The sequence below is a fragment of the Coniosporium apollinis genome (assembly GCF_000281105.1).
Source record: "Coniosporium apollinis CBS 100218 chromosome Unknown supercont1.44, whole genome shotgun sequence".
NCBI lineage: Eukaryota > Fungi > Ascomycota > Dothideomycetes > Coniosporium > Coniosporium apollinis.
This window is the reverse complement of record NW_006913306.1, coordinates 88480-115142: the sequence shown is the minus strand read 5'-3', so window position 1 is coordinate 115142 and position 26663 is coordinate 88480. Positions and strand designations below refer to the sequence as shown.

Here is a 26663-nt window from a genome sequence, read left to right as displayed (position 1 = left end):
ACTTGGTTTGGCCATGGACGGCGAGCTGTGACCGTGTGGCTGCGATAACATCCCGTGAGCTTCATCTGTGCATCTTTTTCGTCCGTCAACCGCCCCACCACTGCTGATTAGGCTTTAGCCCGCGCGTGCACATATTCTCCCCTCCCTCCCGCACTCTCTGTACATAACTTGTAGCATTCATAGACAATATACAGCCGATCTTTTACCTGCTTCTGTGCCGTCGTGCATCATCTGCCCAGCTGACTCTCTCATTGCCTCTTCCGGTCAAAGGTCTTGCATTTGCGTCATTCTACCTATTTGCTTAGCGTTAGACATCAATTCGGTGGAGCTTTGAGTAGCTTATTCGTGGCGGGCTCAGGCAGCTGGCATGTCTTTAACACGCCGTGGCTCCTCAATGGATCAGTACGAGGAGTGGAACAGAGACCGGTCCTCATCTATGGGCTCGCGGAGGAAGCTCTCTTTCAACCCTGTTGGGCAATGGGTGCCGCCGGCCGCACACGAAGAACCACTTGGAGCATTTGAGGTTTCAAAGGCAAAGCGAATAGGTAAGCTCGTTTGTTGGATACTTGGGACAGGCGTATGCTAATCAGATCCGCAACAGTACAAGTCTTCGCCGCCGTGATATACTGCCTTCTCGCTGCAGGCGTCGTCTTTGGATATGCCGCCCTCAAACCCGTACTCATCAGCGAGGGCGTATACCGCAACAGATGTACTCAGGAAGAGCTAGACAAAGATGTACGGGTATGCTATGAGCAGGAGATACGGTATCAATTTAGCATCCTCGGGCTGTCCTACATAGACTGATGACCATTAACCACCATCACAGGCTCAACCTGATGTTCACGGTTGCCGCTGTCTCCACCAATGTCTGCGCCCTCCCCGTCGGCACGCTCCTCGACCGCTACGGCCCACGCGTGTCAGGCATAATCGGCGTCTGCTTCTTGACGCTCGGCTCGCTCTTCTTCGCCTTCGCGTGGGACCTCCCCTTCGACGGCTACATTCCCGGCTACCTCTTCCTCGCGCTCGGCGGCCCCTTCGCGTTCATCTCCTCCTTCCAGCTGTCGAACACATTCCCGCAGTACTCGGGCCTGATATTGGCGCTCCTGACCGGCGCCTTCGACACCAGCAGCGCGGTATTCCTCTTCTACCGCCTCATCTACCAGGCCACGGATGGCTCATTTTGGCCCAAGAAGTTCTTCCTCGCGTACCTCGTCGTACCAGCCTACATCCTCATTGTGCAGGTCTTCCTCATGCCCTCCCAGTCCTACAAAACCGTTGGCGAGCTCGTAACCGTAGCCGAAGACGGCACACACGACCAGCATGACTCCGACGAAGAGATCGAAGATCCAGCAGAAATACAGCGCATACGTGACGAGCGGCGCGTGCGGCGCGAGAGCGTCATATCGGAGATTACAGAACTGCTGGGCAGCAAGGACGGCACGAAGCAGTCCGAGCAAGAAGAGAAGAAGAAGAACATCTCCGGCGTGTGGGGTGCGCTGCACGGCCGCACCGCGTGGGAACAGATCAAGTCGCCGTGGTTCGTGCTCGTGACGTTATTCACGGTCGTGCAGATGACGAGGATCAACTACTTTGTTGCGACTATCCGGCCGCAGTATGAGTACCTACTTGGCGACTATGAGAAGGCTGTGCAGGTTAATTCGTTCTTTGACGTCGCACTGCCGCTTGGTGGAGTCATCAGCGTGCCCTTCATTGGATTGGTTTTGGATAACACTAGCACGCCTTTCGTGCTGTCTTTGCTCGTTATCATCGCGACCACTATTGGTGTCCTCGGCGTCATACCGGAGATGTGGGCTGCGTATGCGAATATCTGCCTTTTCGTGATTTACCGTCCACTGTATTACACAACGGTTTCGTAGGTTTCCCCTTTCCCTTCTACTTTGATCCTCCAGGCGTGTAAAGAGCCTCGCTAACACCTCCCCGCAGCGACTACGCCGCCAAAGTCTTCGGCTTCGCCACCTTCGGCAAAGTCTACGGCCTAATCATCTGCCTGGCCGGCCTGTTCAACTTCTCGCAATCGGCGTTCGACGCCCTGACGCACAAGGTCTTTGACAACAATCCCATCCCCGTCAATGTCATCTTGCTAAGTCTTGCGTTACTTGTTGGTATTGCGCTCGTCGGCTATGTCTGGTTCAAGGCGAGAAGCATGCACAGGAAGCAGCTGGAGATAGAGGCGGAGGGCGCGAGGGAGCAGCTCATGCCGCAGGAACAGTTGATGCCTGAGGCGAATGGATATGGCACCAATCAGTGAGGAGGTGGGTGGTCACGACCGTTGTTGAAGTCGAGAAAAAAATCATAACTCATCTTGGATAAGCGAGCTGGCGCCGGGCGACGCCACAAAACGGTGGGCATTGTACATATATCGGGTGTAACGTATGTATGGCGATTTTCGAGGCACTATTGGTTCATCGTTCGCACAACGCTCCGCTCGGCTTTGTGCAGATTCAATAGACCTCCGATGGTAACTTACAGAGGCTTGTAGCCAGATCCCAACTTGGGAACGGGTCATTCTGTTTTCAATCTCGTCGAGATACAGCTACGACTTGAGCGACCCTCAGCCACCGCAGCTATGCCGCCTCCATTAACACATCATGCCGCACCATCCAATCCCCTCCCAAGCTATCCCAGCCCTACAAAAAGCTCGCTCAAATCCCCACAGCCCTAACGCCCGCTTAAACCCGCCTCCCCATTCCTTTTCTCTCCTCGGCTACATCCTCGCCCCTACTGCGGCGGCAACGTCTCGAAGGTGGTGGCAACCTCCTTCTCCCAGCCCATCTTGAGCTTGCCGAAGATCTCGGCCGCGGGCTGGAACTCGGTCGTGCCCTCGGGAGTGAGCAGCACCGTCCGCAGGATGATCTTGTCGTCGCCCAGCGCCGTCTGGTGGTGGTACGGGTGCGTGGTGCAGTTTGGGCAGTAGTAGCAGTGGACCTCTTTGCCTGAGCGGGGGTTAGTTGGGAGGGTGCTAATGGTCTGAGTTAGGGGGGGAGAAGGAGAGGGGGAAGCGGAGAGGAAACGGGATGGTGAGGGGGGAGGACATGAAGAGAGAGAGAGAGCAGGGAGAGGAGAGGAGAGGAAGGGGGGAGTGGCATACCCGACTCGCCGCTGTAGGTGTACTTCTTCAGCTCATCGCCGCCCTTGGTGAACTTGAGCGAGTCCTTGGGGATGATCTGGTTCAGCGTGAAGGCGCCGCCGGACAGCCGCTTGCAGGTGTTGCAGTGGCAGAGGATGTGCGAGGCAGTGTCCTTGTCGAGCTCGACTTCCCAGGTCGTCTGGCCGCAGTCGCATTTGCCGGTGTAGGTGGGCATTTTGAAGGGGTTTGAGAGTTTGGATGTATGTGAGATTGGACTCGAGGTGTGCTTATCTGACGAGGACTCGGTGAATGAGGTAGGAAGTTGAGGTTGAGAGGACGCTGATCGATTCTATGGAGGAAGATAGGTAGGAAACTTGACGTGCTCTTATGACACCCCCTCCTGCCCACCGCGTTTCAGGTATTTGACATCTCATGCAAGACTTAAGTCCCCCGAATGACGCATCCAGCGCGCCGTAGCTTGCCTAAACATCCATGGATGAGGCTATCCCGAGCACAGCGCGCCATGTTTGGACAAGCACAGTTACGGCCCGCCGGCCGCTTCCAAATACTATGCATGACACTCCTGGCGCCGTGGTGGGGTAGCTTCTGGGATGACGCAGGGGCCAGATGAGGGGCAGTCGCATGGGATCGGAGACAAGTCACTTTGTCACTTATGGATGTTTTGCTCTCGAGGCCTGTGTGCTGATTGAGCATGCTTTGGCAGCGTCGGCGAGGATGGGAGACTGGAGCGTTGTAGCTGTCAGCCAGCTTCCAGACGACCGAACCAGCCACGGTTGGAGAACGGCTAGAACAGGTCGGGTTGAGCGAATAGGGCCGATGTATTTGAGATTATAGCCAGAATAAACCACTCCTCCTATCCGACAGAGATCGACTGTCAAGGGGGTGTTTCAAATTGATGACTCTGTAGGCACAGTACTATGCATACAGAATGCAGCGGACTGGGAACTTGTCACCACGGGAGCGAGATAACTTAGTGCCTGCCACAGATTGCGTACATGAACAGGTGTATCATTGGTCTAACAGACGCCGTCCCAAGAAACCCAAACCCTAAGCGCTCAACGGCGGGAACTTCCTCAAAAAGTGACTCGGACACTCATACCCGCCCGGATTCTTATCCAGATAAAGCTGGTGGTAAGTCTCCGCATCCCACCACTCGCCCGCGGGCAGTATCTGCGTCGAGATCTTGCCCGCCCTCCACCACTCCTTCTGCACCTTCTCCGTAACCTCCCTCGCCTCGCGCTCCTGCTCCTCGTCGTGGTAGAAGATGGCGCTGCGGTACTGCGAGCCCGTGTCTGGGCCCTGCCGGTTCGCGGTCGTCGGGTCGTGCATCTTGTAGAAGAACTCGATGAGTTGGCGGTAGGACACCTTCTCGGGATCGTAGACTACTTGGAGGGCTTCGGCGTCTGCGATTGTTGTTAGCCAGGCGCTCCGTAACGCTTCTCGCCTCCGAGTTGATACTCACGTCCTGTTCGTCCGCTGCAGACAGAGCGGTAGCTAGGGTTCTTCGTGTCGCCGCCTATGTATCCGACCTTCGCGTCTATGAGACCCTGGTTGGCGAATGCTCGGCGGTACATGTGTTCGACGCCCCAGAAGCAGCCTGCTGCGACTGTCGCCTTTTTCGAGCCGGCCGGGTAGTTCTGTGCTGCGCCCTCGGCGCCGAAGCGCATTGGGCCGGACGAGAAGGGGCGCATAAGGCGTGAGATGAAGCCGGACATGTCAGTGGCCATAAAGAGTCCGGCAATGAGAATGAACGCTGGGAAGAGGAGCTTCAGTTTGAGGGTTGCGAACGGGGCAGGCTTGGTATTGCTGTACTCGTAGCAGTGAGTGGGAGAATCGTTGGATTAAGGTCGTGCAATGCTTGAATGTCTAGAGTGATGGTGTATATAAATGATCTCTAAGTGTCAGCGTCATATGGGGCGCTGACAAACCCGATCGCCACAGGGCAGGCAGGCCGCTTGCGCCACAATGGAAGCCTCTCCATACAGCGAGCTCTGGACATTGTGCCCAGGCGCATATTCATTACTAAGTATCATGCGAGCTGCTACACGTTGTGTGGTTGGCGGGGGACGTCTGTATCTAGGTGCACCACACACGTCCAGAGCATGTTGAGTGATCTCCAAACCACAACCGTAGCTTTTCCGGTATTACTCTACCCTGCCAAAGGCATCCTCAGAGTAGATAAAGCATTTCGTGAAGCTATCTAGCCTGCCATGACGCTACCCCATCCAGTGTGATGCCAACCGAAGAGAAAGCTCTAAAACCCGTCAAGATTCAGCATCCACGAACTCATCAACATCCGCAGTCTCGGAATCTTTTCTCGCGAGCCTGTTGGACCCGGGAGGGTGCGCTGGCTGCGACTGCGGAACGTGTGTCTGGCCTAAGGGCTGCGGCTGGAAATGTGTTTGGCCCGGTGGCTGCTGCTGCTGTGGCACAAAACGCTGATCGTCGTGCTGACCGAAATCTATGAGATCTCCGTGATGCTGTTGCTGCTGCGGCGCTGGCGGTTGTGCCTTCTGTTGATAAGTCGGTTGCGCCTGCTGCTGATATATAGGCTGTGCTTGCTGTTGATTTCCTGGGTGTACCTGATCCGAATGTAGATGCCGCCCCGGAATCGAGAACCTCCTCTCCGGAGTCTGACCGGGTAGTATTGCCGCTACTTGTAGAATCTGCTTGGTCTGCTCTTCCGGAGTCCTACCATCGCTGATCGTGAGGTCAGTTTCCGAACAGCATCCAACTCAGGATCCATTGTGTGGCTTACATCTTGGCATTGAGTATCCACTCCAAATCCTCCTCACCCTCCTCAGAGCCACCACGACCGCCTCTGACACGTCTGAAGAGACTCGGCTGCCAATCAACGCCGTTGTCTGCGCGTTCTGCTGCCTCTTCCCTCTGCCTGTCCTCGATCTTGGCCTTTTCGTCGGTCGCTGTGCTCTGGTCCCTTTTCTTGATGGCCGCTGTCACCTTCGCCCACAGCTTCTGCGATTCCCGGTCTCTCTGCTCGCTCAATGGTCTCGTGGATGGCGGCGTCTCTTTGGCGTTTGTAGCGTCGAAGAGAAGCTCTTTCTTGCCTGTCTTCACAGTAGTTTAGCATTCTCGCTTACAGAATGGCTTGTCCTCGCCGTAGTTTTTGTGCGAGAGACCGCCCGATAGAGTGAAGGGCGAGGATGTGAGACGTACCGCCAGGTCTTTGATGTACATAGCGCCATTCCAGGTTCCAGAAAGCTCAAACAGGGCCTTGTCGTTGGCGTCCTTGATGGAGCCCTCGATAGCATCATAGCCTCCGCTCACCCAACCCTTGACCTTGAACTCAATATCGGCACTCAAACCGGTTTCGGGACATCGAATGTAGGCGTGGTCTCCAAGCTCGTACTTCATCTTACCGAACAGTATGCCTCGTGCGTACATGTTCGGTTGTGTTACGAAACTGCCCCAAAATCAGCGGTTGCCCCCATTGCGTGTCCACCTCCGACTGCAGCGTACGTACTAGCGCTCTCCGTGGTTCAGAAACCGCATTACAGCTATGCCCTCCATCAAACTGGCTGCAGAGTTCCCGAGAAACTTGCTGCGCGGTTTCAGACAGCCGTCAATCCGGATGTAGTGCTCTGGAGCCATGAAGAAGTAGCTCGACTTGGGCGGATGATGTGAGGTCTGTTCGGCAATGTAGTAGCCTTTGGTGTTGTCCGGATACTCCCAGTAGCCTGTGAATGTTTCGCCGAGAATGGGGTTCAATGGCTTCTTGACACCCCTGACGGTCCGTCAGCCTCTCTCCCTTTCCTCTCGTATGCTGCATCGTCCGGGGTAAACGTACGGAGGCTTGATGTGCCAGCCACTGAGATAGAACCTCGTGACTGCTACAAAACGCTGGACAGGGTCTTGAATCTTCGGCATGGGCAGCATCAATTCCGGATGGGCCATGAAGCTGACCGCATTGTCAGTATCGCGTTGCCCGTGGTCGTTCTCGCGAGCTGAGAAAGACAGACTTTGTGATCCTCTCCAGCATAGAGCGCGGCTCCAGTATGAAGGTAGGCAGCGTCACTCGACTAAGGTCTGCGCCGGGTCGTAATTGGGAGATGATGTGCGAGAGCACTGTGCGGGGGCCGTGTCAGCTCGGAGTTGATCGGGTGAAAGGGTTTGGGGTGATGGTTCCTGGCGTACCGTTTCCCTGCTCTGAATCCAAAGCTTCTTCATCCTTGTCGTTGACCGAATCCCCCCTTTCTCTGCTTTCTTCGGTCGAGGATCGGGCACCTGTGGAAGCAGGCGCGTTAGCCGGCTGCTGTCTAGCATGGTCTGTCACGAAGGCAGGTGAACCTACTCGATGTGGAGTGCCGCCTATGGCCGGTCAAGTGGCCGAGAACCATTTTGGCACCAAAGTGGGGGGTGTACAAGCAGGCAAAGAAAACTGGCAACGCGAGCGGGCAGTCAGGTAGATAATGTTGCGCGACGATTCCGAATCAAAGGTGCTGAGCCGGTGGTCGCAGGGCGGGTAGGCGGGTAGGCGGGTATGTAGTTCAGCATAAAGGCCTCCGATGTTGCAGGCACCAGGTTGGCGGGCGTCAGGCGTGTGTGCAAGTGTGCCAGTTGTGTGAGCCCGCGCGCCATGAAGGCCTGATGCAAGGCACTCGGGTATGACGAGTGACAGCGCTAACCGCGGGGTGCCGGGCCACAGCTCCAGCCACAGCTCCAGCCACAGCTCCAGCCACAGCTCCAGCCACATGCCACATGCCACATGCCACTTTCATGATCGATGGATGCCGTCAATCTCGACAATCTCGACAGCTGTCAACCTTAACTAGTTCGCCGGATTCTGGATAGCGAAAAGCTTGATGGAAGCCCGTGTCTGCAGCTGGCTAGAAGAACACGCTAGGCTAGGTACTGCCGGGAAGAGCAATAGTCCTAGAATACCCATGCTGGATGGTGCAGAAGCAGAGCTGATCGGAAAGCCACTTCGAACGGCAGACCGAAGAGCAGGATTCCTTCACTCTATCGTGAGGGTTTGTGCTAGCTGTATTCAAGCCTCGCAGACCTCAGCAACACAAGCTCAACAGCCCGTCTCGGTTGCCACTGAAGAGGCATTGTTCATGCCCCAGGGCTTTGCGTCCGATCCGGCGAGCAGTGATTCCACTTCAGATGCGACGCGCGGGCAACTTCAAGATCCCTTCAACGCCATGATTCCAAGGATTACAGCCTCCATCTCCCTCAGCTCGTCAAGCTCGTCAAGCTCATCCAGTCCGCTCTCCGGCCCGTGAACTCCATTCACTACCCCGTTAGCCTTTTTTCCGCCCTTCCTCTCCCCCTTCCCTGTCCTTTCCCCGCCATCATCAAGCTTGTAGATCTTCCGAATCTTCTTCACATCTGCAATCCTCTCCAGCTCTTCCTCTCCAAACTTCACCGCGCTCCCTTCCACGACCTCCGTCAGATGCTTCCGCACTGATTCTGCCGTGGTGTTGGGGTTGTCAGGTGACCCGACTTTGACAGCAAGCAAAGAGGCTGTAGAGTCTGAGATGCCGAAGCGGCGGAACGACTCGGCGATGTTGTTGTTTGGGGAGAGGGAGAAGACTATCTCGGAGTGGATGTTCCGGCTGCGGAGGCGAGAGTTCAGAGAGTCGACGATCGCACGGTAGACGGCCGAGAGGAGATGGGTCGGGCTTAAGATCTAGGGAGGTTGTTGAGTTAGAAGTTCATCATGTTTAAACGGGATGGCTAGCTGAGAGTTTTGGCCGCTGAGTCCGGACGTGCGACTGCAGATTTAACGTGAGGGTTCTCTCCTAGCGCTGTGGTTGATGCTAGAGAAGTGAACATAATACTGGATGCCGTAGTCTCTGGTGTTGCAGATTCACCCATCAAGCCAGACGCTGTATGGAAGTGGTCCCTCACCGTAGTGGCATCCACGAAAGCATACTCGAATTCGCTGTTACCGGCAAGCAACTGCTGCCGTAGAAAAGGTGTGTTTTCCACGCCTTTGAAGAGACAGACATGAACAGGATGCGATGGAAGATGCGAGAGATGGAACGTGTGGACATCGGCCATTGTTCCTCGAGTGCGAAAGATCCGAACAGGTGTATCGGCACAGCAGGATGCAGTTTCCACTATCTTCTCAACCCTTTATAGATGGATGTCAGCTTGGCTGGTTGTCAGATAGTCCGCACGTGATCCAGACTCGAGGACGATCTAGATTCTCCACCAAATCCTGTGAGACTGTTACCGCTTCACCCTCTGCGTGCGCAATCAATCTGCAGCCTCCGTCTAGTGATGCACGGCACGATGCACGATAGCGTGTCGAACGTCCGAGTTGCTTTAGTTAAAGAGTAACATCAACTTACCACCCTCGGGAGGGCGCACTCACAGTATCCACCGCGCCGGTTCGACCTTGCGGAGCTTCCCACGGAATCTGCCACCAGCGTCACCTCATATAGCTGCGACTCGGCGCATAATGCCCCCCAAGCGTCCGTCGGTCGCAGGAGAGTCGCCGCGTGTCGAAAAAGCTCCTCGAACCCAGCATCCTACCGCCAGCGACTTCTCCAGATCAGTAGCGAGCAAGTTAAAATCATCGACGCGGACGGGTCAGGCATGCGACCGGTGTAAGGTGGGCGGCCCCGACAGTCGTGCTTCGAGAGGCTCGCGCTAACATGTATGCCACTCATAGATCCGCAAGATACGCTGTGACGGCAGGGCTGGCGGCTGTTCGCCATGCTTACAGAATAATACGGAATGCACGACCACCGATAGAATCACCGGCCGCGCCACAATACGCGGGCACACCGAGCAGCTCGAGATCGTGAATCAGTATCTTCGACAAGCACTTGAAGAACGGGAACAGCAGCTGAAAGATAGTGGCATAGACCTCAAGCCTCTTCCACAGTATCCTGACTACGTTCCGCTGCCATCGCCCGCACCACCACAACCATATCAACATCAACCACAACCATTGCAATGGCCGCAGAGTAACGCAAGCGAATACGGCCAGCAATGGGTGGGACATCAGTCCGGCGGGAGCCAGCTCCCGTATGGTAGTAACACCGAACCATCCGCCAGACACCGTGATGTGGGGGCGAACCAGTTCTATACACTTCCCGCTTTCAGAGCTGGATGTAACGGAGACAACTATCTAGGGATCTCGTCGGTCGACTCGGAACTGAGTCCTATAGAAGCAACTTCGCTTACGTTCTTCGGCAAGAAGATTGATATCAAAGACTTCATACCGAATGACGAACCAGATGAGGCGGAGAGTCCGACTTCTTATTTACATTTTTTCAGATACACTGCCGGAAAAGAGCAGCTTCCATATACCGTGTCTTTACCCCCCCTCCAGAAGTGCCAAGAATACTCGGGTTACTTCTTCAGCTTCATACATCCCCACGGCCCAATACTATGCAAGCGCAAGTTCATGGAGCTGGTACGTAAATACGCAGCCCCATTCCTGAAGTGTCACTGATTATGTTTTGGCCAGCTTCCGCGGATCTGCGACGGGCACGGTGCCCCTGTTTCGCCAGCTGAATCTGTTATGGTCCACATGATGCTAGCGCACATCATGTACCAAACCGGATCCCGCAACAAGGATGACCCTACCTCCAAAGACATGCTCTCTGAGTCTCATAAACACTACGCTTACTGCTTGACTGTTGCGGGCCAGTTGGCGGCAGGCCACTCATTGGAGGACGTGCAGGCCCTGACGCTTATATCGCTTCATCTTCGGAACTTTCCCAAACCCGGTGCAGCGTGGTTCATGAGTCGACTCACATTCACTATAGCTCTTGAGCTCGGGCTTCATCGATCTGTTGGGGCGTGGGCGGACACGGCACCGAGGAGGGAGGTGGAAGAAGTCGAAACTAGAAAGCGGGTTTTCTGGACCCTTCACGGTCTTCTGGTCTGTCTCAGTGGCAAGCTCGGCCGACCCATGCCCATGCGTATGGAGGACATGGACGTGGAGTTTCCAGAGCCCATTGACGACCACCTTCCCAGCGAAGAGGCATCCAGTGACTTCCACAAATGTTCCTTCCGCGCCAGCATCTACACAGCGAAACTCCTCGTCATAATGAGTCAGATGTATAGCACCATTTACGCTGTCAGACAAGCCCCGCAGTCCTACGAAAGCAACGTGCGAAAACTGGAAGAAGAAATCAGGAAGTGGCGCGAACAGATTCCTCCAGAATATGCGGATCCCTTTTCTATGAATCGGGAGGATCGCATCACTGCCCTCCATTTGCAATCGCTGGAAGTGGAACTCAGGCTGCTCCTGCATCACCCTACGACCTGTCACTCAACATCGTCAGAGTTCAAGACTGCAAATATGACTGCGTGTCTCGAGGCGGCCTCCAAAATGTTAGACACTGCCAACCAGCTCCGAATATACATGTGTCTAGACAGTACGTGGATGACCTGCACGGTATACTTGGCGGCGATCTTTACCAACCTCTTCGTGCACTACCAGCGCAGGGACAACATGACATCTGCAGATCTGGCAAAACTGCATTCAAACATGGACGCCTGGCTGGTCATCATTAGAGATTGCGGCGTCTTGCTAGGTAAAGAGTCCTGCCCCGTCCTGCGACATTCGTATTGTTAACAGTGACACAGGCTCCGGCGACCGCTTAGAGACCGAAACACGCCGCATCATTAAGGACGGCCTTAACATGATAAGCCGGCACCTGGCAAAGAAGACGGCCTCAGCCGCCGCCGCCGAGGTAGCAGATGCACTCGCATCAGCTTCTGGCCACCGGCATCAAGAACCTCCTTCGGCGTCCGATGGCTATCAGCCTGCCAATGCTTATGCGCAATACAGCACAGCCATCAATGGCAGCGAACACCAAGACACCAAAAACACTCGTCCAACATATCTCCCTCCAGACGACGTAGCGCAGCAGGCACATCCATACCCGGCCACAACCCCAAGAGTACAATACTACGCCTCGGAGACGCCGCAACCCCCGATGGCCACGTACGGCACGGGAGCTCCAAGCAACGAGGTCATGACAGCAGCTCAGCAAGCCGTCCTCGCCACCGCCTCCGCTTCCGTCGCACAATTCGGCTTCATGGGCCCCTACGCACCACCGGATGGAACCATCGACATGGACTGGCGCGATTGGATGGAACGGGCAGTTAACTTTGGCTCGAACGTTGGCATGAGCGGCGGCCAAGACTACCTCAACTCGGCGAGCGCGCTGATGGCGCTCGGAGGCGCGCATAGACAGCCCGGACAGGAGATGGGCGTTGGGGGAGGCGCGGCCGGCGTCCCTGTCACGGCGCAGGATGGCGTCATGCATCACTTGCCGCAGCAAGGCCAGTGGCCGAACATGGTCTTCGGTATGGGCCAGGGACCGGGCACGTAAATGTGAAGGGATGTGAGGGGATGTGAGCAAGCTTGTTGCTGGCAGCTTGTGAGGAGTACGGAAACCAAACTAGTCTCTACTGGCGCTCGAGCACTGGGTTTACGGCTTGTTGATGGCGTCTCGCTTTGAATACTCAGCGAAAAACTGGTGTAGTAGCTCCATCTGCGGGGTGTTGGCGGATAAGGGTTTTGTGCCATCTAGCTTCACGAGATCAAAGAATTACTTTATGATTGGAAATGTAGAGAATTGCCTTGAGATTTACTTGCGGTTCGAGTAACTCTTTGGTTTGACGTTGTTGCCAAGACTCCTGGCCCGCCAGAGCCATTCGCGATCGTCCGACTCGACCTCACGGAAGCTCCTCCACCAGCAACTTCGAAGCTCTCCCTCAACACCAATTGCTCCGCCGCCATGTTTCTCCAGCGCTCCGCTCGCGTCCTAGCAAGGCGGGTGGCTCTACGGCCAGCCACCCAGCGTGCCTTCACAGCTGGTTCCGCACTTCGCCGTAAGCTTCAGGGAGCTTCTGGCAGACAAGTTCAATTGCACCGCCGCTGACACGCCAATGCTGCAGGACGCGACAACATCGACCCGGCGCCGGGCGAAACGGACCACAGGATCAAGAAGTTCGACGGTGCGCAGCTTCGCGGGGGGCCCCAGTGTCGGCAGAGCGCAGCAATCGCTAATGCTTCAGCCGTCGGACAACAGAGATCAAGACCGAAGAGGACCTCCTTCCCCCGGGTGCTCCGCCTGGCACCATCCCCACCGATCTGGACCAGGCGACCGGTCTTGAGCGCCTCGAGATTCTGGGAAAGATGCAGGGCATTGACATCTTCGACATGAAGCCGTTGCCGTCGGACAGGAAGGGTGCGTCATATTCTCCCACCGGGATAGCAGTCGCGGGACTCTAATCGCATAACGCGCGAAAATCCAATATTATTGGGCCATCCCGTAGAAGCATCACGCTGAAACATCGATACCCTCACAGGCACTCTCGATAACCCAGTCGTCGTCCGATCATTCGGCGACGAGCAGTACGCCGGCTGCACCGGCATTCCCGCCGACTCCCACGGCGTGAAATGGCTCACGGTATACACCCCTCTCCAGGCTCCCATCCCATGCAAAAGTCCAACTAACGATATCGCACAGATGTCCCGCGATCGGCCAATCGAGCGCTGCCCCGAGTGCGGCAACGTGCTGAAGATGGAGTACGTCGGCCCGCAGGACGTCCACCACGACGAGCACGGCAACAGCAGCCACCACACCCGTACGTCCTCCCTGATCAACTACAGTGATCCGCAGATCATGTCGATATTTGACCACGGTACCATCCTCGGGTGACCGTTGCTTGTTCAGAGAGCGCTGCTAACACATCTCGTGAACTGTATAGACGCGGATCAGGACGGCGCGCACAATTTTGAGGGCGAGCCGAAGACGCTAGCGGATTTCGTACGCCCGGAATACCGGTAGAGATTCTGTGACTCGTTGGAGAAAACGAACGGGAACCGTACAATACCTGCATGAGCTCAGTTGGACTGGAGCGTGTTGGGCAGGAGGTTGAACCACCATGTAGCAGTAGCCGTAAATACTTGTCAGAAAGCAGAACGTCATTCTTCATCATTGCTCTCTTATCTCGTCCCTCTGGAAATCGCTTGACGAAGCGGGCGGATGACCGCTGCAACTTAAGTGATTCCGTTTGAGCGCAGCTCGCCCTAGGATTTCTGCAATAACAGCTATTGTAGCTTTGCGTCCAAAGCTCCGTCCATGCCCAGCACGCCACAGCGACTAGCAAGCAGGTCATTATATCCCAAAAACGCAACGATCCCAACACCTGTCAAGCCCATTCGCCCGCTAAAAGCTGCTCACACCAAACTCCTCGCTGCACTCGTCTTCCTTCTCCCACTCATCCTTCTCCTCCACGACCCCTCGCGGAACACCCCCAACTCCACCGCCGATCCTTCCATACCGCGAGAATACGCTCTACCAGGTTTCTGAACATTGGCCGCAAAATCCTGCGCCTCCACCGCCGCGTCCTCGACCCTCAGACTCTCCACCCTCGCCATCTCCGCCGTCCCTGGCAGCGGCGCGGCAGGCAAGCCTACATTGAGCCGCTGCTCGGCTTCCAGCGAGTGCGCGGTGCTGCGACGCATATTTACGGCTGTAACGGTCATGCGGCGGCCTGGCTGGTCTGGTGATGTTTCCGATGAGGAGACGGGGGAGAGGGCGGAATCAGGTCCAGGGGCAGGCGCGGTTTCTTCCAGCCGAAGCACCACCTCGACGGCCTTTTCGTCCTCGATTACTTTTGGGTGCCGGCGCGCGAAGTAGCGGGCGTATTTGTAGAGGGACCTGTGACGTTACGGCGTCAGATTCACGTGGTGACGACGAGGGTAGTGATGATGGTTGCCGCGGCTGTGGCGCTTACCAGTAGCAGCTTGCAACGTTGACGGCGGTTAGGACGATCTTGTAGGGCATGTAGTAGATGTAGAGTGCTACGAAGCCGACGCGCTCGTTTTTGCGGCGGAGGTGGACCTCGTTGAATATGGTGACGTTGACCAGGTAGAGGCCAAAGGTCGCGAGGAGGAGGTACAGACAGAATAGCGGACGGACGATGAAGGATATTGGAAGTACGAAAGGCGTGAGAAGGTAAAGCAGCGTCTCGTATACCTTTGGCCTCGATCAGCAAGAGTTTTGTGAGGCGCTGGGTGAAGGAGGACGATAATCGAAGACATACCTCCTGGAAGACAAACAACTTGGCCCCAAACTCCCACCACCCGAGCTTCCAACTTCCAATGATATACGCCATGTTATACCACATCCCATTTACGAAGAAGAAGTTCCATCTCATAAAACGCTGCTTGAATATCGTCATCTCACCAAAGCCGCCTCGGCTCCCACCGCTGCTGAAGAAGACGGCGCTCGGCGTTTCCGTCTCGACGAATACGGAGGTGCACATCTTGATGCGGCAGCCGAGCTTGCGAGCTACGTGGCCGAAGAACCAATCCTCGGAGACGCTGAAGCCGGGATGCTCGTGAAAGGTCTTGATTAGGAACTGCGTATCCCACAGAGAGATAGCACCATGGGGAAAGGTGGCGGAGCCAATCATGCCGGCTAGAGCGCGTTGGAGGCCGGAGATTTTGTATTCGAGGTCTTGTGCTCTGTCGGACAAGGTCAGAACATACATTCGTTCACTCTCCAGATTTAAGGTTGTGCGCCGTAGTGAATAATGAGCTTACTGTTGACAAAGCGTGCCTTTTGACGACTCCGGTCCGACCGACTTGATGGTATATCCGATGCACTTGACCTTGCCCTTCAAGCGATCACTAACAATTGGGAAGTTTGGAGGTAAGGCGCAGTCATCGTCGATGAGCAGCACATATTTGAAACCCTTCGCAGCATAGCACCCCACAAATTGCGCTACAATCTTAGACCCGATTGGAGACCAGACATGGTTGACACCATACGGCCGGCAAACCTCTTCAGTGTTATCCAGCGGCGTCGGGCTGTTGCCATTAGCTATGACGAAGATGTTGGCGGGAGGAAAGATTTTGAGAGCAGCTTCCAGAGTGGCACCTATCAGGCCGGCAGATTTGTAGCAGGGGATAAGAAGCGCTGTGTTGGCAACGACAGGATTCTTGCCAAGATCATAGCCTACAGGATGGTCTGGCATTGGCGGGTCGCGCTCGAAGAAGATGAGTAGTGGCGAGAACGCATATCTGGGCGCATATGATCAGCACTCGGTGCCAGAAAGGCCGGAAAGAGAAGAGAGAGGTACATTGTAGCAAGGCCGAGCGTGATAGCGAAGCCACCTTCGATGACAAAGCGATTTTCCACAACCCAGTACAACCACCACACAGCGCCATTCCACAACGGTCTTCCAACAAGAACGAAGTAGACAAATGCAAGCAGAACGAAATATACCGAATACTCGAACAACATCTGCACCCATTGCTTTCGTTGCAGATGCGCCCCGCGCACCTTTGCTTTTTCATACACATCGTACAGACTGCTCCGCCTCACAGCAGCTGCAACATTTTGCGAGGCTTCCTGTATGGGAGCAACGATAGGAGAAACAATTCGAGTAAGGGTTGTCCTCCTCTCGAACGCGTGCTCTTCACCACTTTGCAGCTCAGCTTGCCATGTCGCGGTTCTTGAGAGCCTCGTGTTGATCAGGTCAAGATCGAGCGGAACGGAGGTTCCAGGATCCACCTCCTCAATCTGTTTCCTCGGTGTTGTCGGTCTGCTCGAAAAGGAAAAGCTGCTGAGGCTCTGGTTAAGCGCTGAATGTCGCCAGTGTCCATCTGGATCAAATCTTCCCGCCACGTCAAGCTCATGCTTGGAAGGATTGAGGCTCGGCGTTCTCGAACCGAAGGTTGTAGTACTTAAAGCAGGCGTCGGCGTCTCAGTAATCACCGGGAGGCTCGCGCTCCGCGGCCGTACCCGCGCTGGTGCAAGCCGCGGTGATTCAGATACGGTGAAGCCGTTCGCCCTTGAGTCTGTACCCGTAACTCGACTCCTCCCAAGGCCACCAACATCGACACTCGTGGCCCGATGTATGCTGGTGTGCTCATACTGGCGAGCGGGTGTGTAGGTCAGCGGTCGACTGAGGTCCTGGGCAACAACGGATGGACGCGCACGAGATGGAACCCACTCTTGCTTGTTGCTTGCTGTTCTCAGAAGCGAAGCGGGTACTACGACGTTGCCAACGACTGAAGGATGGTCTGCAGGGCGTTGAGAGTTCGACGCAGTTTCGGCTACTGGTCGGCGTGACCCATATTCGATTGCGGGAAATAGTGAAGATTCCTTGGATGTCTTCCAAGTTGCCCGTGGCGGGATCGTGTATTCAGTTACAGGGTGCCTTTCTCGGCGCTGTGAAGAGACTCTACTAGGCATTGCTTCCATCGTGTATGACGGAGCCACCTGTCTCGACATATTTCTCACCACTGGATGGGGCGGGAACTCTGCCATGACGTGGACACAGCAAAAGAAGTGTTTGAGGAGAACAATAGCACGGAGTGAGTGGCTATTGCTGATGTAGAGGGGTGAATACTATTGGCAGAGCATGTGTATTTAAGACGCGCAAGGTACTTGAACTGAAATGAAACACTCGAGGTGTGAGAGAAACCTATTAGCTTCCTCATCTTGATGGCAATATGCTAGATGCAGATCCTGGGATTCAGTACTCCAGGTACGAATGACGAGGGTTTCTCCTTAAGTGGATAAGCCCTGGCGCAAGAGCGGCCATGCAGGGTCTCAATATTCTCTCATAAAGCAGAACTGATGGCGTTGGCGTGTGGACTTGTTCGGTTTAGTCTTACTGTGACACATTCTAACGATCCCACTCTTTTTATCTGTAGAACTGAGCACATGTTGGAAGGAAAACAGTAATTGACAGAAAGAGTAACTCAGCAGCACCTGGCATGCTGCACATGCTATGACGGCCACTCCCGACAGTGAACTGTAGATGACCACGTAGAGAGTTGTGCTTCTGCTAAGACATGATCCCGACGTTCTGCCAAATCTATGGGCGCCGATAGCGCCCATAGATTTGGCAATGAGGCTCGTCGGTGGGTATTATCGACGTCAGGAAGCATGACGGCTCAGGCACAGCCTGGGGACGGTCCATAGCGCGGTGACCAAGCATGCATTAGAGCTTGAACCCATGCTTGATATCCAAAAACAAGAGGGTGGCTCCGGGCAGCGCAGAATCCGTCGCGCTACTGACCCATGTACACCTGCGTAAGATGAACATCGGGCCGAAGCAAGATGTCGAAAGCGACGACTGGGGGGTGGGCGAGGGTGCAGAAACTAGAGAATTGGGGGTTTGGGGGAAGGTCGCCCGTCCACCAGGTTTGACGACGAGCAACCTTGAAAGATGCGGCAAGGCATGACAGATCTTGCCTCTGCGGCGATCTCCGCGGGGATGTCACTGGTCTCGGAGGCGAGCGATCAGGGCGATCTCCCGACAACCAGTGTTGAGGCAACTTTCGCCAGCAGCATTCACAGATTTGAAAATTCTAATACAAGCAAGCTCTAGTCTGTGAACTGAGAGCAGCCGCGCAGGATACCCGTGAGCAACCATTGGAGGGTTCCGGTCGTAGACCGATGAGCAGTGACTTCTAGATCAACAAGCCGGTGGGGATTGCGGACGGCATTTTGAACGGTTCGAGGGTCTTCCGTAAAACCGGGGCATCGCCAAGACATTGCGGCCAAGACTCCCGTCCCGCTGCTCTTCGCTCCATCAGCCTCATCGTGCACACCTTACCTCACTTGCCCTGGATGTGGAGTTCCCAGCCACTGATCCCATGACCATATCGTAAGAGTCTCATGTGCTGCTCTCTCACAGTTTACAAGCGTGTAAGAGAATTGGTGTTGTGTTTGCCAAGCGGGCACCGTAAGATACTGATACGCTAGTTCTTCGGACAGCGAACTGAGAATCTTAATTGTGCGCTCGTGGTAACAAGTTCTATGGTACCTCAGCAATTCTTAGCGAGAATTTGTTCATCGCAGTGCTTGTCTGAGCGAGCACTGTTGAGTTGACCTATCAATGTGTGTGCTCCTGCAGTCAGAGCAGTATTTCTCAAGGATGGCACCACAGTGCTGCTATCAGGAAAGCGTACTTCCAACTCTATGCTTGTGTGGACGGCTGTGTAGTACCTCAGTCACTGGGTAGCGAAGTTGTTTCCCGTTGCAGTCCGTGTATGAGCATGACTGGATCGAATTGGATTCTGACTGTCGTGTTCTTGAAGTCTGAGCGAAGAGAACTCCGTGACCATGGTAGAGGTTTGTCAGAGCGAACAAATCCACTTCCAACAGAAGTTTAGCTGCGTGATGGAACCGTCGCAGACGCTCTGCAGCGTGCATAAGTATTCCCCCATTCCCATCTGCTGTCCAGCTTTCCTCTGCATCAGAATCAGTCAGCACCTTTTACCCAAAAGCTCTCCTGTGATCCTGCTTCGTCAATATCTCTCCACAATCTCACCTCTTCAATCTCCACCATCCACATCCACCACCATAAGTCCTGTCGGCCTTAGACCTCGCACCACTACTCGAACCCATCTTCGCCAATAGCACAAGATCTCCTGCTCTCAAATCCTCATCCCTCCGCAGTAGTCATGGCTCGTCTGGAGACCCTTCTGCTTCTGGCCGCCGCGCTGGTTCACGCGCGTCCGGTCGCCCTTCCCTCCGGGCCGTATATGCGCCAGTGGAATGCCACGGCAGCATCTGTCTCCCTTCCTGCAGTTTCCTCTTCATCCCTTTCCCTCCTCCCCACCACTTCCATCCCGGATCCCTCGGTCTCGACTATCTCTCCTCCTGGCTCCATCTCAACTACCTCTCTTCCCGGTTCTGTCTCAACCGTCCTCGCCGCCGTTCCCTTCTCGGCCGTTCCTCTCTCGGTCGTTCCTCTCTCGGCCGTTCCTCTCTCGGCCGTTGCCTCCCCCGCCGTATCCTCCTCCGCCGTATCCTCCTCCGAGGCTGCTTCATCAGCCTCAGTTCCATCCTCCAGCCCCGCTCCGCCTACGTCGTCGTCATCCGCTGCCCCCGTCCCGCATGCTCCTTCAACTCCAGGCGGCCCTTCCGATGCCGAGAAGGCGGCCACGGGAGCCGTTCTTGGTCTTGCTGCTGCGGGCGCCCTTGGTGGTGGCCTCATGAGCATGCCGGCTTCGGAAGGCCTCAGTGTGGGAGCCGCAACGGCTGATGGCCTCTCTTCGGGTGGGTCTGCGCTTAGTGTTGTGAGCCAGCCGGTTTCCGAAGGCGCGTCTTCAGCAGCTGGGACGGTCATCCAGCATGGAGCGGAAAGCCTTGCTGGTTCGGAGTCGACCACCGGCACCGTCATTCACCATGGGGTCGAGAGCCTATCTGGCAGTGAATCATCAACCGGCACTATCGCCCAGCATGGAGCGGAGAGTCTGGCCGGTTCGGAGTCGAGCAGTGACACTGTCATTCAGCACGGAGCGGAAAGTCTAGCTGGCTCGGAGTCGTCAGTCGGCTCTGTTGCTCAACATGGAGTCGACAGCCTATCAGGTTCTGAATCGTCAAGCGGCACGGCCATTCACCATGCGGCGGATAGCCTACCTGGCTCTGAATCGTCCACCGGCTCAGTCGTTCACCAAGAGCCGGAGGCCCTATCTGGCTCAGAACCATCGCCGCCCAGCTCGGGCAGTGGCTCATCAACGGGCTCTGTGGCCTACCAGGGCACCAGGCTGGACCCCATCGCGGAGGTGTCGGAGGACGGGCTGTCGTCCGCGGGCTCGCCTGCGGAGTCCGTCGTCCAGACGCCCCAGTTGAACAGATGGGGACTTGAGGACATTCCGGAGGAGACCCCCAGTGAGCTCGCGGCAGACTCGCAATCAGTCAAGTCAAACAGCCCTTCTGATGTCACCGCTTCAGACACAAGCTACAATTCATACCACAGCAGTGAAAGCGGGGACATTCAGGGTACCCATCAGCCTGAGTTCTCTGGGGAGAGTTCGGGTTCGCAAGGAACAGAACTTGGCAGCTATCACAGCTCTCAGTCGTCGGGCATTCGCATGAAGCCCAACCCCCAATTCGATACCAGTTCCCAAGGCAGCGGTTCCGGCGAGAGCGACGGCCTCTCCGACTCCGGCGAATACCACTCCGAGTCCCCGTCCCCCACGACTCCATCCACCCCCGCGGAGCCCGCAAACACCACGCCACCCCAGCAGTCGCAGCCATCTGCAGCGCCCAAGGCCGCATCACCCGCCGCACCGCCCGTTAAGGCCGCTGCTCCTGCTGCTCCTGCTGCTCCAGCTGCTCCTGCCAGCGGCCCAGCCAGCGGCCCAGCCAGTATCCCGCCCGCAACAGAAATGCAGGCTGGCAAGCCGCCAACGCCAGAAGAAGCCGCAGCTCTAGCGGCCGAGCAGGAGTATCAGGCAGACTATGCGCGGAACCATCCAAACGGCGAGGTTGATAGCTTTTGTCAGTTTTGCTGAGGACCCGATGGAAGTCAATAAGAAGGCCCACAAAATTGGGTAGAGCGGCGCGGGTGCGATGGCGCGCGGGAGTAGGTCAGATGAGCCGAGATGAAGCTGGAGAAGAAATACAGCGCCATTGGGAAGAGTGAATCATGCATTTGATAGTACAGACGAGAGTGGCGGACTGTGATAATACGATGGCAGGAAGCGATGTATATAATTCACTGGCGCGAGAGGGAGTTGAGGCGTACGGTTTTGGGTTCACGGAGTTGAGTTTCTTGTTGGCTTTCTGTGTATTCGAATCGGTCGGTATCTAGCAAGCAGCCAAATGAGTAACTACTCGTGAAAACAGTTTACAATACGCCTTTACGCCTTCCTAGCCTAGCACTAGTGAAGCAAGTATCTATGATAACGCTCAACGAGAGAACTGGTGTCATCAGGATTGCAAACGCATAGATAAGCTTAGATACATCGATAACATTGTTACAAGCGCCTTTAAATGCCGCTATCACAACTGCCAAAGCCAGGCGCCCAACATACATCCAGCTGGAGCCGTTTATAAAGCGAACAAGACAGCCCACAAGCATAGATCCTCAGATGAACCTCTCTTCAGCGCTGAGAGATTCAAATTCGCAGATATCCCCAACGACTCTGCGAGCCTTGCGTAGTTGCTAGGAACAGACAGTCCGGATGAAACTTCACCCAGCTCGGTATCTCGCGTCTATAACCGGACGCAGTGGATCATGCGGGGAGCTGGATCAACAGTCCGGGCGGTTACATGGGTAGAGCTTGACATGAAAGCCGATCAATGAAGCTCTTCGCACAGCCAACGCTGTAATGTCGAACGGCATACGGCGGAGCACCTCGATATACCAAGAGCAATCGGCATCCGACGAGAGGCTTACCTACTATAGCGCACTTCGGTACACTACTTCGATATGCTAAGACCACTTCTCGTACCGCAAGCGCCTCAACATACTAAGGAGCAGTTCGGTACATGGAGAGTAATTCATGGTCCAAGAGCAACATACTCGCGTCAGGACTGTTGGAGTGTTATATCTGAACTTCAGTCAGGGCCAATATGGACGGTCTTAATGCGGCCGCAAGCGTCGTTTCTATAGCCTAGACCTCGGAGCGGCTCGTTGACACTATGTTAAAAGTATTACTTCGAAGTGAAAGATGCACGTAATAAAGGCCAATAATTCTATCCCACATAGTCAACAGTAAGAACGCAACCCACAACCCAGGACTCAAACCAACCCGTCACACGTCCAATAATCCTTCAGAAACATGCTGATTCCAGGTTGGAAGCAACGCGGAATCGATACTTAAGTTATACAATCCACTAAAAAACAGTTGTCAGCGAGGCATCCTTCTCTTGATCTTAAATTTTAACTGCACGTTGTTTCCTTTCGTGCGCAAAGTCCTTTATAGTATGAACCTCTAAGGCTGCTATAATATCATAGAAGAGAAATGCTGGAGCATTAATATACCTTGTCGCTACTTCTAACCGTTACATCCACATCGACAAGCAGCACCAAGGGCCTCCTGATGGCGGTGATGCTCCGCGACGCCACTTATAAATGTGTTGACGACCAGTTTCAAGAACCCGAGAACTGCTTGAACTGTAGGGTTGGGACCGGCTACCGGGCGAGTGTTGTTAGAGATGTCTCTCAGATGAAAAGGGTGAGATGAGCTGGGGATGGCATACGTTGTTGTTGAGCGTACCGACCGTTTTGATATTCCTGGCCATTTCGCTGTTGTCGACCATTCTGCCTTCGGGGTCCTTGCTGAGGGAACTGTCCTCTGTATTGGTTTCCGTCCTGAGCCATTCTGCGTAAGTGTGGTTTATGGAGGTGGAGAGGAGGGCAGATAGAATAATTCTTATGGATGGGAATGCGTTAAGGAACAGGCTTTGAGAAAGATTAATTTTTAATGATTGAGAAAGGAAGGGCTGCATTCTGCTTTAAGTAGAGAGAGGGAAGAATTGAACTTCCGGTTGTCGAATTTATGTTTATCGATCTAGTGGCTTTACTGCGCCTGCTCGCCACCACGCTGATAAAACTGACTGCGCCGGGGATTAAGTTTTGTCTCACATTTTGAGTTGTTGAGAAAGCCACCAGCCAGTCAGCCTCGTCCAAATTATGGCAGGTTTATTCGACGCCCGGTGTTGGAGAATGCACAAACCAGTCCGGACAAACAAAATAGTGCATGTGCTCCGCCGGCTGTTCAGAATACATCAGACGGAGTGCCTATATCAGGAAATAGTTGCGGGCAAGGCGCGGCGCTTAGCTGGCCCCAGCGTCCGCCAAGACCCAACCTCGACTGCGCTCCGGCCTAGCTCTTCGCTTTCAGCTCTCAGCCCCTCCCTCGGTCTGCGTCTGAACATCGTCTCCCTCTAACGCATCGACCGGATGAGCATGCAAAGTCGTCACTTATAAATACCAGGAACCTTTTCTGCGCCTCTGCTTACCCGCACGGTGCGAAAGTCACGTGAGGATCTACTGTTGCGCAACTTTCGAAGCAGCAGGAGCTGTCGTTTTCCATGTCACCCGAGCGCAGTCAGGCAGGCAAGGTCTCGTCTGAACCATATGTGCTATCTGAGTAAGTTGTAAGATTAATTTTACAGCGGCATTGCGCCCTATAAACACACTTGTAGCACCTTAGACAGTGAGTGTTCGTTTTGGACGAACTTTTGTTGCTTCATGACTTGTCAGGGCAGGTCGTGCTGGAGTAGCTCCATCAGTGGGTGACGAACTATGGTACCGAGCCGATTCGGCGCTGGTAAACCTTATCTGGTACCATACGTCTACTTCATTGGAACTCTGTCAGAGCGGATGATCTCAAAGTGAACCATCTGTCCATCTACCATGTTGTCAGAGCGACCCTTTTCTTTACCCATAGTATGTAAGGTCTGAGCGGGCAATTCTGGTTTAGCGTTGTAGTGTCGACCCAGACTATGGGTCAACGAGTGATGAAGCGCTGCGCTCTCATTCTATTTAACCTCCCATTCCCACTGCTCTCCGTCTTCCGTTCCAACGCAGAGATTCATCAAAGCTACGGACAGAGTCCCTCCTGCTTCTGGATCAGAACTACTCCCACAAACCCAACATCAACACAAAGTCAATCACATCAACAAACTCACTACGTCCGAAGTCAAATCAGTCTACTCTTGCCCGGTCACCACTGTCCAAGTTCAACATGGTCCGCATCGCTTCTTTCCTCCTCCTTGCCGCCTCTATCGCCCAGGCGCGCCCAGTTCCTCCCGCCTCTGGCCGGGATGATACTCAGTTCGCCAAGCGCGATAACGTTGTGGGCGTTGCCACGACATACCATCATTTACAGTATTTAGCCACAACTCTTGTCAATGCTCAGCCAACTGCGATAGCACCATCCGCGATATCCTCCAGCGCCCATGCGAGCTCTACGGCACTGACTCCCGGCCAGGTGGCAAAGGAGGTACTAATAGGCGGATTCACTGGGCTCATTGCTGCTGGAGGTCTTGGAGGCCTCGCGATCAAGTTTGGATCCACTGCCAATGCCGTATACGATACGAATGTAGCAGTGCAGAGCCTAGAAAGCCTCCATTCCATGCAGGTTCTGGACGCCATACCAATCAGTGAGAATTTCGCAGAGGCAGTTGCACTTGCCAACACTCCCGCTTCGGTGGAGTTCTTTTCCGAGCTATCTACCCAGCTGGCAAACCAAGGCCTGCAGCTATCCACCGAAACGCTCCGCAACATGGTCACCAATTTTGGGGCTGAGGCAGTTACGTCCGCCGCTGCGGCACAACCCCTCAACGTCGCTTCGGGATCCACTCCCGCCTCTGGGGCCGCTGCACAGATACAGCCGAACGTCGAATTTCTAAATAGCCTATCTCATGCACTTGGGCGTACACCCTATGATCCGAGATTCAACAATGCTGCGGACCTACTCCCCATAGCTGACGCCGCCATCTAGGCAGCTGCCACATCTGTAGGCGGCGTGGGCACAGCTGCAGGCACAGCTGCCGGAATCGCAAAGTTCGCTCAACTCGCTGGCATTGACGCTACTGCTGCCACTGAAGCAATCATGGGCCAGGTGATTGCCGAGACAGTGGGTGGTATCGCACACATGCCCTTTGCTCCGTTCAGCTTCTTGTCACACGCATTCCAGCACCTCATGACCCCCGCGACAATCGCGGCCACGTACAATCTACCTCACTGGCCACGACCTGCCTCGGAGTCGTTCCATACAGCACCTGAATCGGGCAATCCCTCTTCATCAACTGAGTCTTTCAACACCACGCCTGAGTCAGGCAACCCTTCTTCCTCGACCGAGTCGTTCCGTACCGCGCCCGAATCAGAGTCATACCACACGGCGTCCGAGGGGTCGTCTGAAGTCCCGAGCGAGGGTGGTTCCACGGAGACTCTAATCCATCACGAGATTCCTGGAGCAAAGTACCGCACCCACGACACCTCATCGTCCGGATCCGAGAGCACAGTCGGGTCCGAAAGTTCAGCTTCATCAACCGAAACCGTCATACACCATGAGCTCCCCGGCGCTGAGGTGCTGTCCCAATCCGGCTCAGAAAGCTCATCATCTGGATCCGAGAGCACAGCCGGATCCGAGAGCATAGCCGGCTCAGAGAGCAGCGCCTCATCGAGCGACACCGTGATCCACCACGAGGCGCCCGGCTCCTCGTCTTCAGACTCCGGCTCCGCATCGCCAAACAGCTCAGGCTCATCCGAGTCTCAATACGACGATGCCCCTTCCTCGCCCACCGCTGCACCGACGTCACCTCAACCGACCACGCCACCATCGCTGAAGAAGCCGGAGGCCGCGCCGCCCAAGAAAGCCGAGTCAGCCGCCAAACCAGCCGCGCCTGCTCCTGCTCCGGCATACATCCCGCTCGCGACGGAAAATATGGCTGGCAAGCCGCCAACGCCGGAACAGGCGGGTGGCTGTCCATCGGATACGTTCTGTCAGTATGGTGACCACCGGTAAACCACCTTGTGGGATTGGCAAGAGGCACGCGCGGGTCGTGGTGCCTATCTAGTAAATAGCCGTGTACAGCTAGAGGCAAAAGAGGCGGCGTGTAGGATTGGGTTGTATTATAGGGTGCTGAATGATGTACATGATCACAGAGGGTGTCAGGGCGTTTTGGTGCGTAGGTTTGTGGGGTCATGGAGTTGGAGGGGTTTCAGGCGCTTATTTTGGTTTCTGTAGTAGTTGATCAGAGTAGCTAGCTAATATTTCTCGCTGCACGTTTCTGAGCCTCCTTCTAGCCAATGATCAGTGATACAAATATCTACAGGATCA

At 55.0% G+C, this 26663-nt stretch overlaps 10 protein-coding genes across 10 annotated transcripts; 5 read left to right on the top strand and 5 right to left on the bottom strand.

The window, feature by feature from the left end:
• Window positions 1–367: 367 nt before the first annotated feature.
• On the top strand, window positions 368–2269 carry W97_07676 (uncharacterized protein; the record flags this gene model as incomplete). The annotated part of the gene is made up of 4 exons (XM_007785593.1): window positions 368–545; window positions 602–764; window positions 827–1873; window positions 1945–2269. The coding sequence occupies 4 exons, from the start codon at window positions 368–370 to the stop codon at window positions 2267–2269; spliced, it is 1713 nt and encodes a 570-aa protein (XP_007783783.1).
• Window positions 2270–2739: 470 nt separating this feature from the next.
• W97_07675 (uncharacterized protein) lies at window positions 2740–3323 on the bottom strand (the record flags this gene model as incomplete). The annotated part of the gene is made up of 2 exons (XM_007785592.1): window positions 2740–2954; window positions 3110–3323. The coding sequence occupies 2 exons, from the start codon at window positions 3321–3323 to the stop codon at window positions 2740–2742; spliced, it is 429 nt and encodes a 142-aa protein (XP_007783782.1).
• An 833-nt stretch (window positions 3324–4156) lies between these two features.
• Window positions 4157–4836, bottom strand: W97_07674 (peptide-methionine (S)-S-oxide reductase; the record flags this gene model as incomplete). The annotated part of the gene is made up of 2 exons (XM_007785591.1): window positions 4157–4512; window positions 4572–4836. The coding sequence occupies 2 exons, from the start codon at window positions 4834–4836 to the stop codon at window positions 4157–4159; spliced, it is 621 nt and encodes a 206-aa protein (XP_007783781.1).
• Window positions 4837–5373: 537 nt separating this feature from the next.
• Window positions 5374–7467, bottom strand: W97_07673 (uncharacterized protein; the record flags this gene model as incomplete). Its single annotated transcript, XM_007785590.1, has 8 exons — window positions 5374–5809; window positions 5868–6181; window positions 6287–6533; window positions 6594–6854; window positions 6918–7028; window positions 7090–7195; window positions 7265–7354; window positions 7422–7467. The coding sequence occupies 8 exons, from the start codon at window positions 7465–7467 to the stop codon at window positions 5374–5376; spliced, it is 1611 nt and encodes a 536-aa protein (XP_007783780.1).
• A 788-nt stretch (window positions 7468–8255) lies between these two features.
• W97_07672 (uncharacterized protein) lies at window positions 8256–9136 on the bottom strand (the record flags this gene model as incomplete). The annotated part of the gene is made up of 2 exons (XM_007785589.1): window positions 8256–8762; window positions 8984–9136. The coding sequence occupies 2 exons, from the start codon at window positions 9134–9136 to the stop codon at window positions 8256–8258; spliced, it is 660 nt and encodes a 219-aa protein (XP_007783779.1).
• A 403-nt stretch (window positions 9137–9539) lies between these two features.
• On the top strand, window positions 9540–12435 carry W97_07671 (uncharacterized protein; the record flags this gene model as incomplete). The annotated part of the gene is made up of 5 exons (XM_007785588.1): window positions 9540–9692; window positions 9753–10050; window positions 10192–10502; window positions 10557–11631; window positions 11684–12435. 5 exons carry the CDS (start codon window positions 9540–9542, stop codon window positions 12433–12435), a joined length of 2589 nt encoding a protein of 862 aa, XP_007783778.1.
• Window positions 12436–12843: 408 nt separating this feature from the next.
• Window positions 12844–13770, top strand: W97_07670 (uncharacterized protein; the record flags this gene model as incomplete). The annotated part of the gene is made up of 5 exons (XM_007785587.1): window positions 12844–12937; window positions 13004–13063; window positions 13138–13296; window positions 13418–13518; window positions 13579–13770. 5 exons carry the CDS (start codon window positions 12844–12846, stop codon window positions 13768–13770), a joined length of 606 nt encoding a protein of 201 aa, XP_007783777.1.
• Window positions 13771–14291: 521 nt separating this feature from the next.
• Window positions 14292–16096, bottom strand: W97_07669 (uncharacterized protein; the record flags this gene model as incomplete). Its single annotated transcript, XM_007785586.1, has 4 exons — window positions 14292–14775; window positions 14852–15093; window positions 15161–15584; window positions 15663–16096. The coding sequence occupies 4 exons, from the start codon at window positions 16094–16096 to the stop codon at window positions 14292–14294; spliced, it is 1584 nt and encodes a 527-aa protein (XP_007783776.1).
• Window positions 16097–19541: 3445 nt separating this feature from the next.
• Window positions 19542–21380, top strand: W97_07668 (uncharacterized protein; the record flags this gene model as incomplete). Its single annotated transcript, XM_007785585.1, has 1 exon — window positions 19542–21380. The coding sequence occupies one exon, from the start codon at window positions 19542–19544 to the stop codon at window positions 21378–21380; it is 1839 nt and encodes a 612-aa protein (XP_007783775.1).
• A 3183-nt stretch (window positions 21381–24563) lies between these two features.
• On the top strand, window positions 24564–26348 carry W97_07667 (uncharacterized protein; the record flags this gene model as incomplete). Its single annotated transcript, XM_007785584.1, has 2 exons — window positions 24564–25217; window positions 25323–26348. 2 exons carry the CDS (start codon window positions 24564–24566, stop codon window positions 26346–26348), a joined length of 1680 nt encoding a protein of 559 aa, XP_007783774.1.
• Between the last annotated feature and the right edge of the window lie 315 nt (window positions 26349–26663).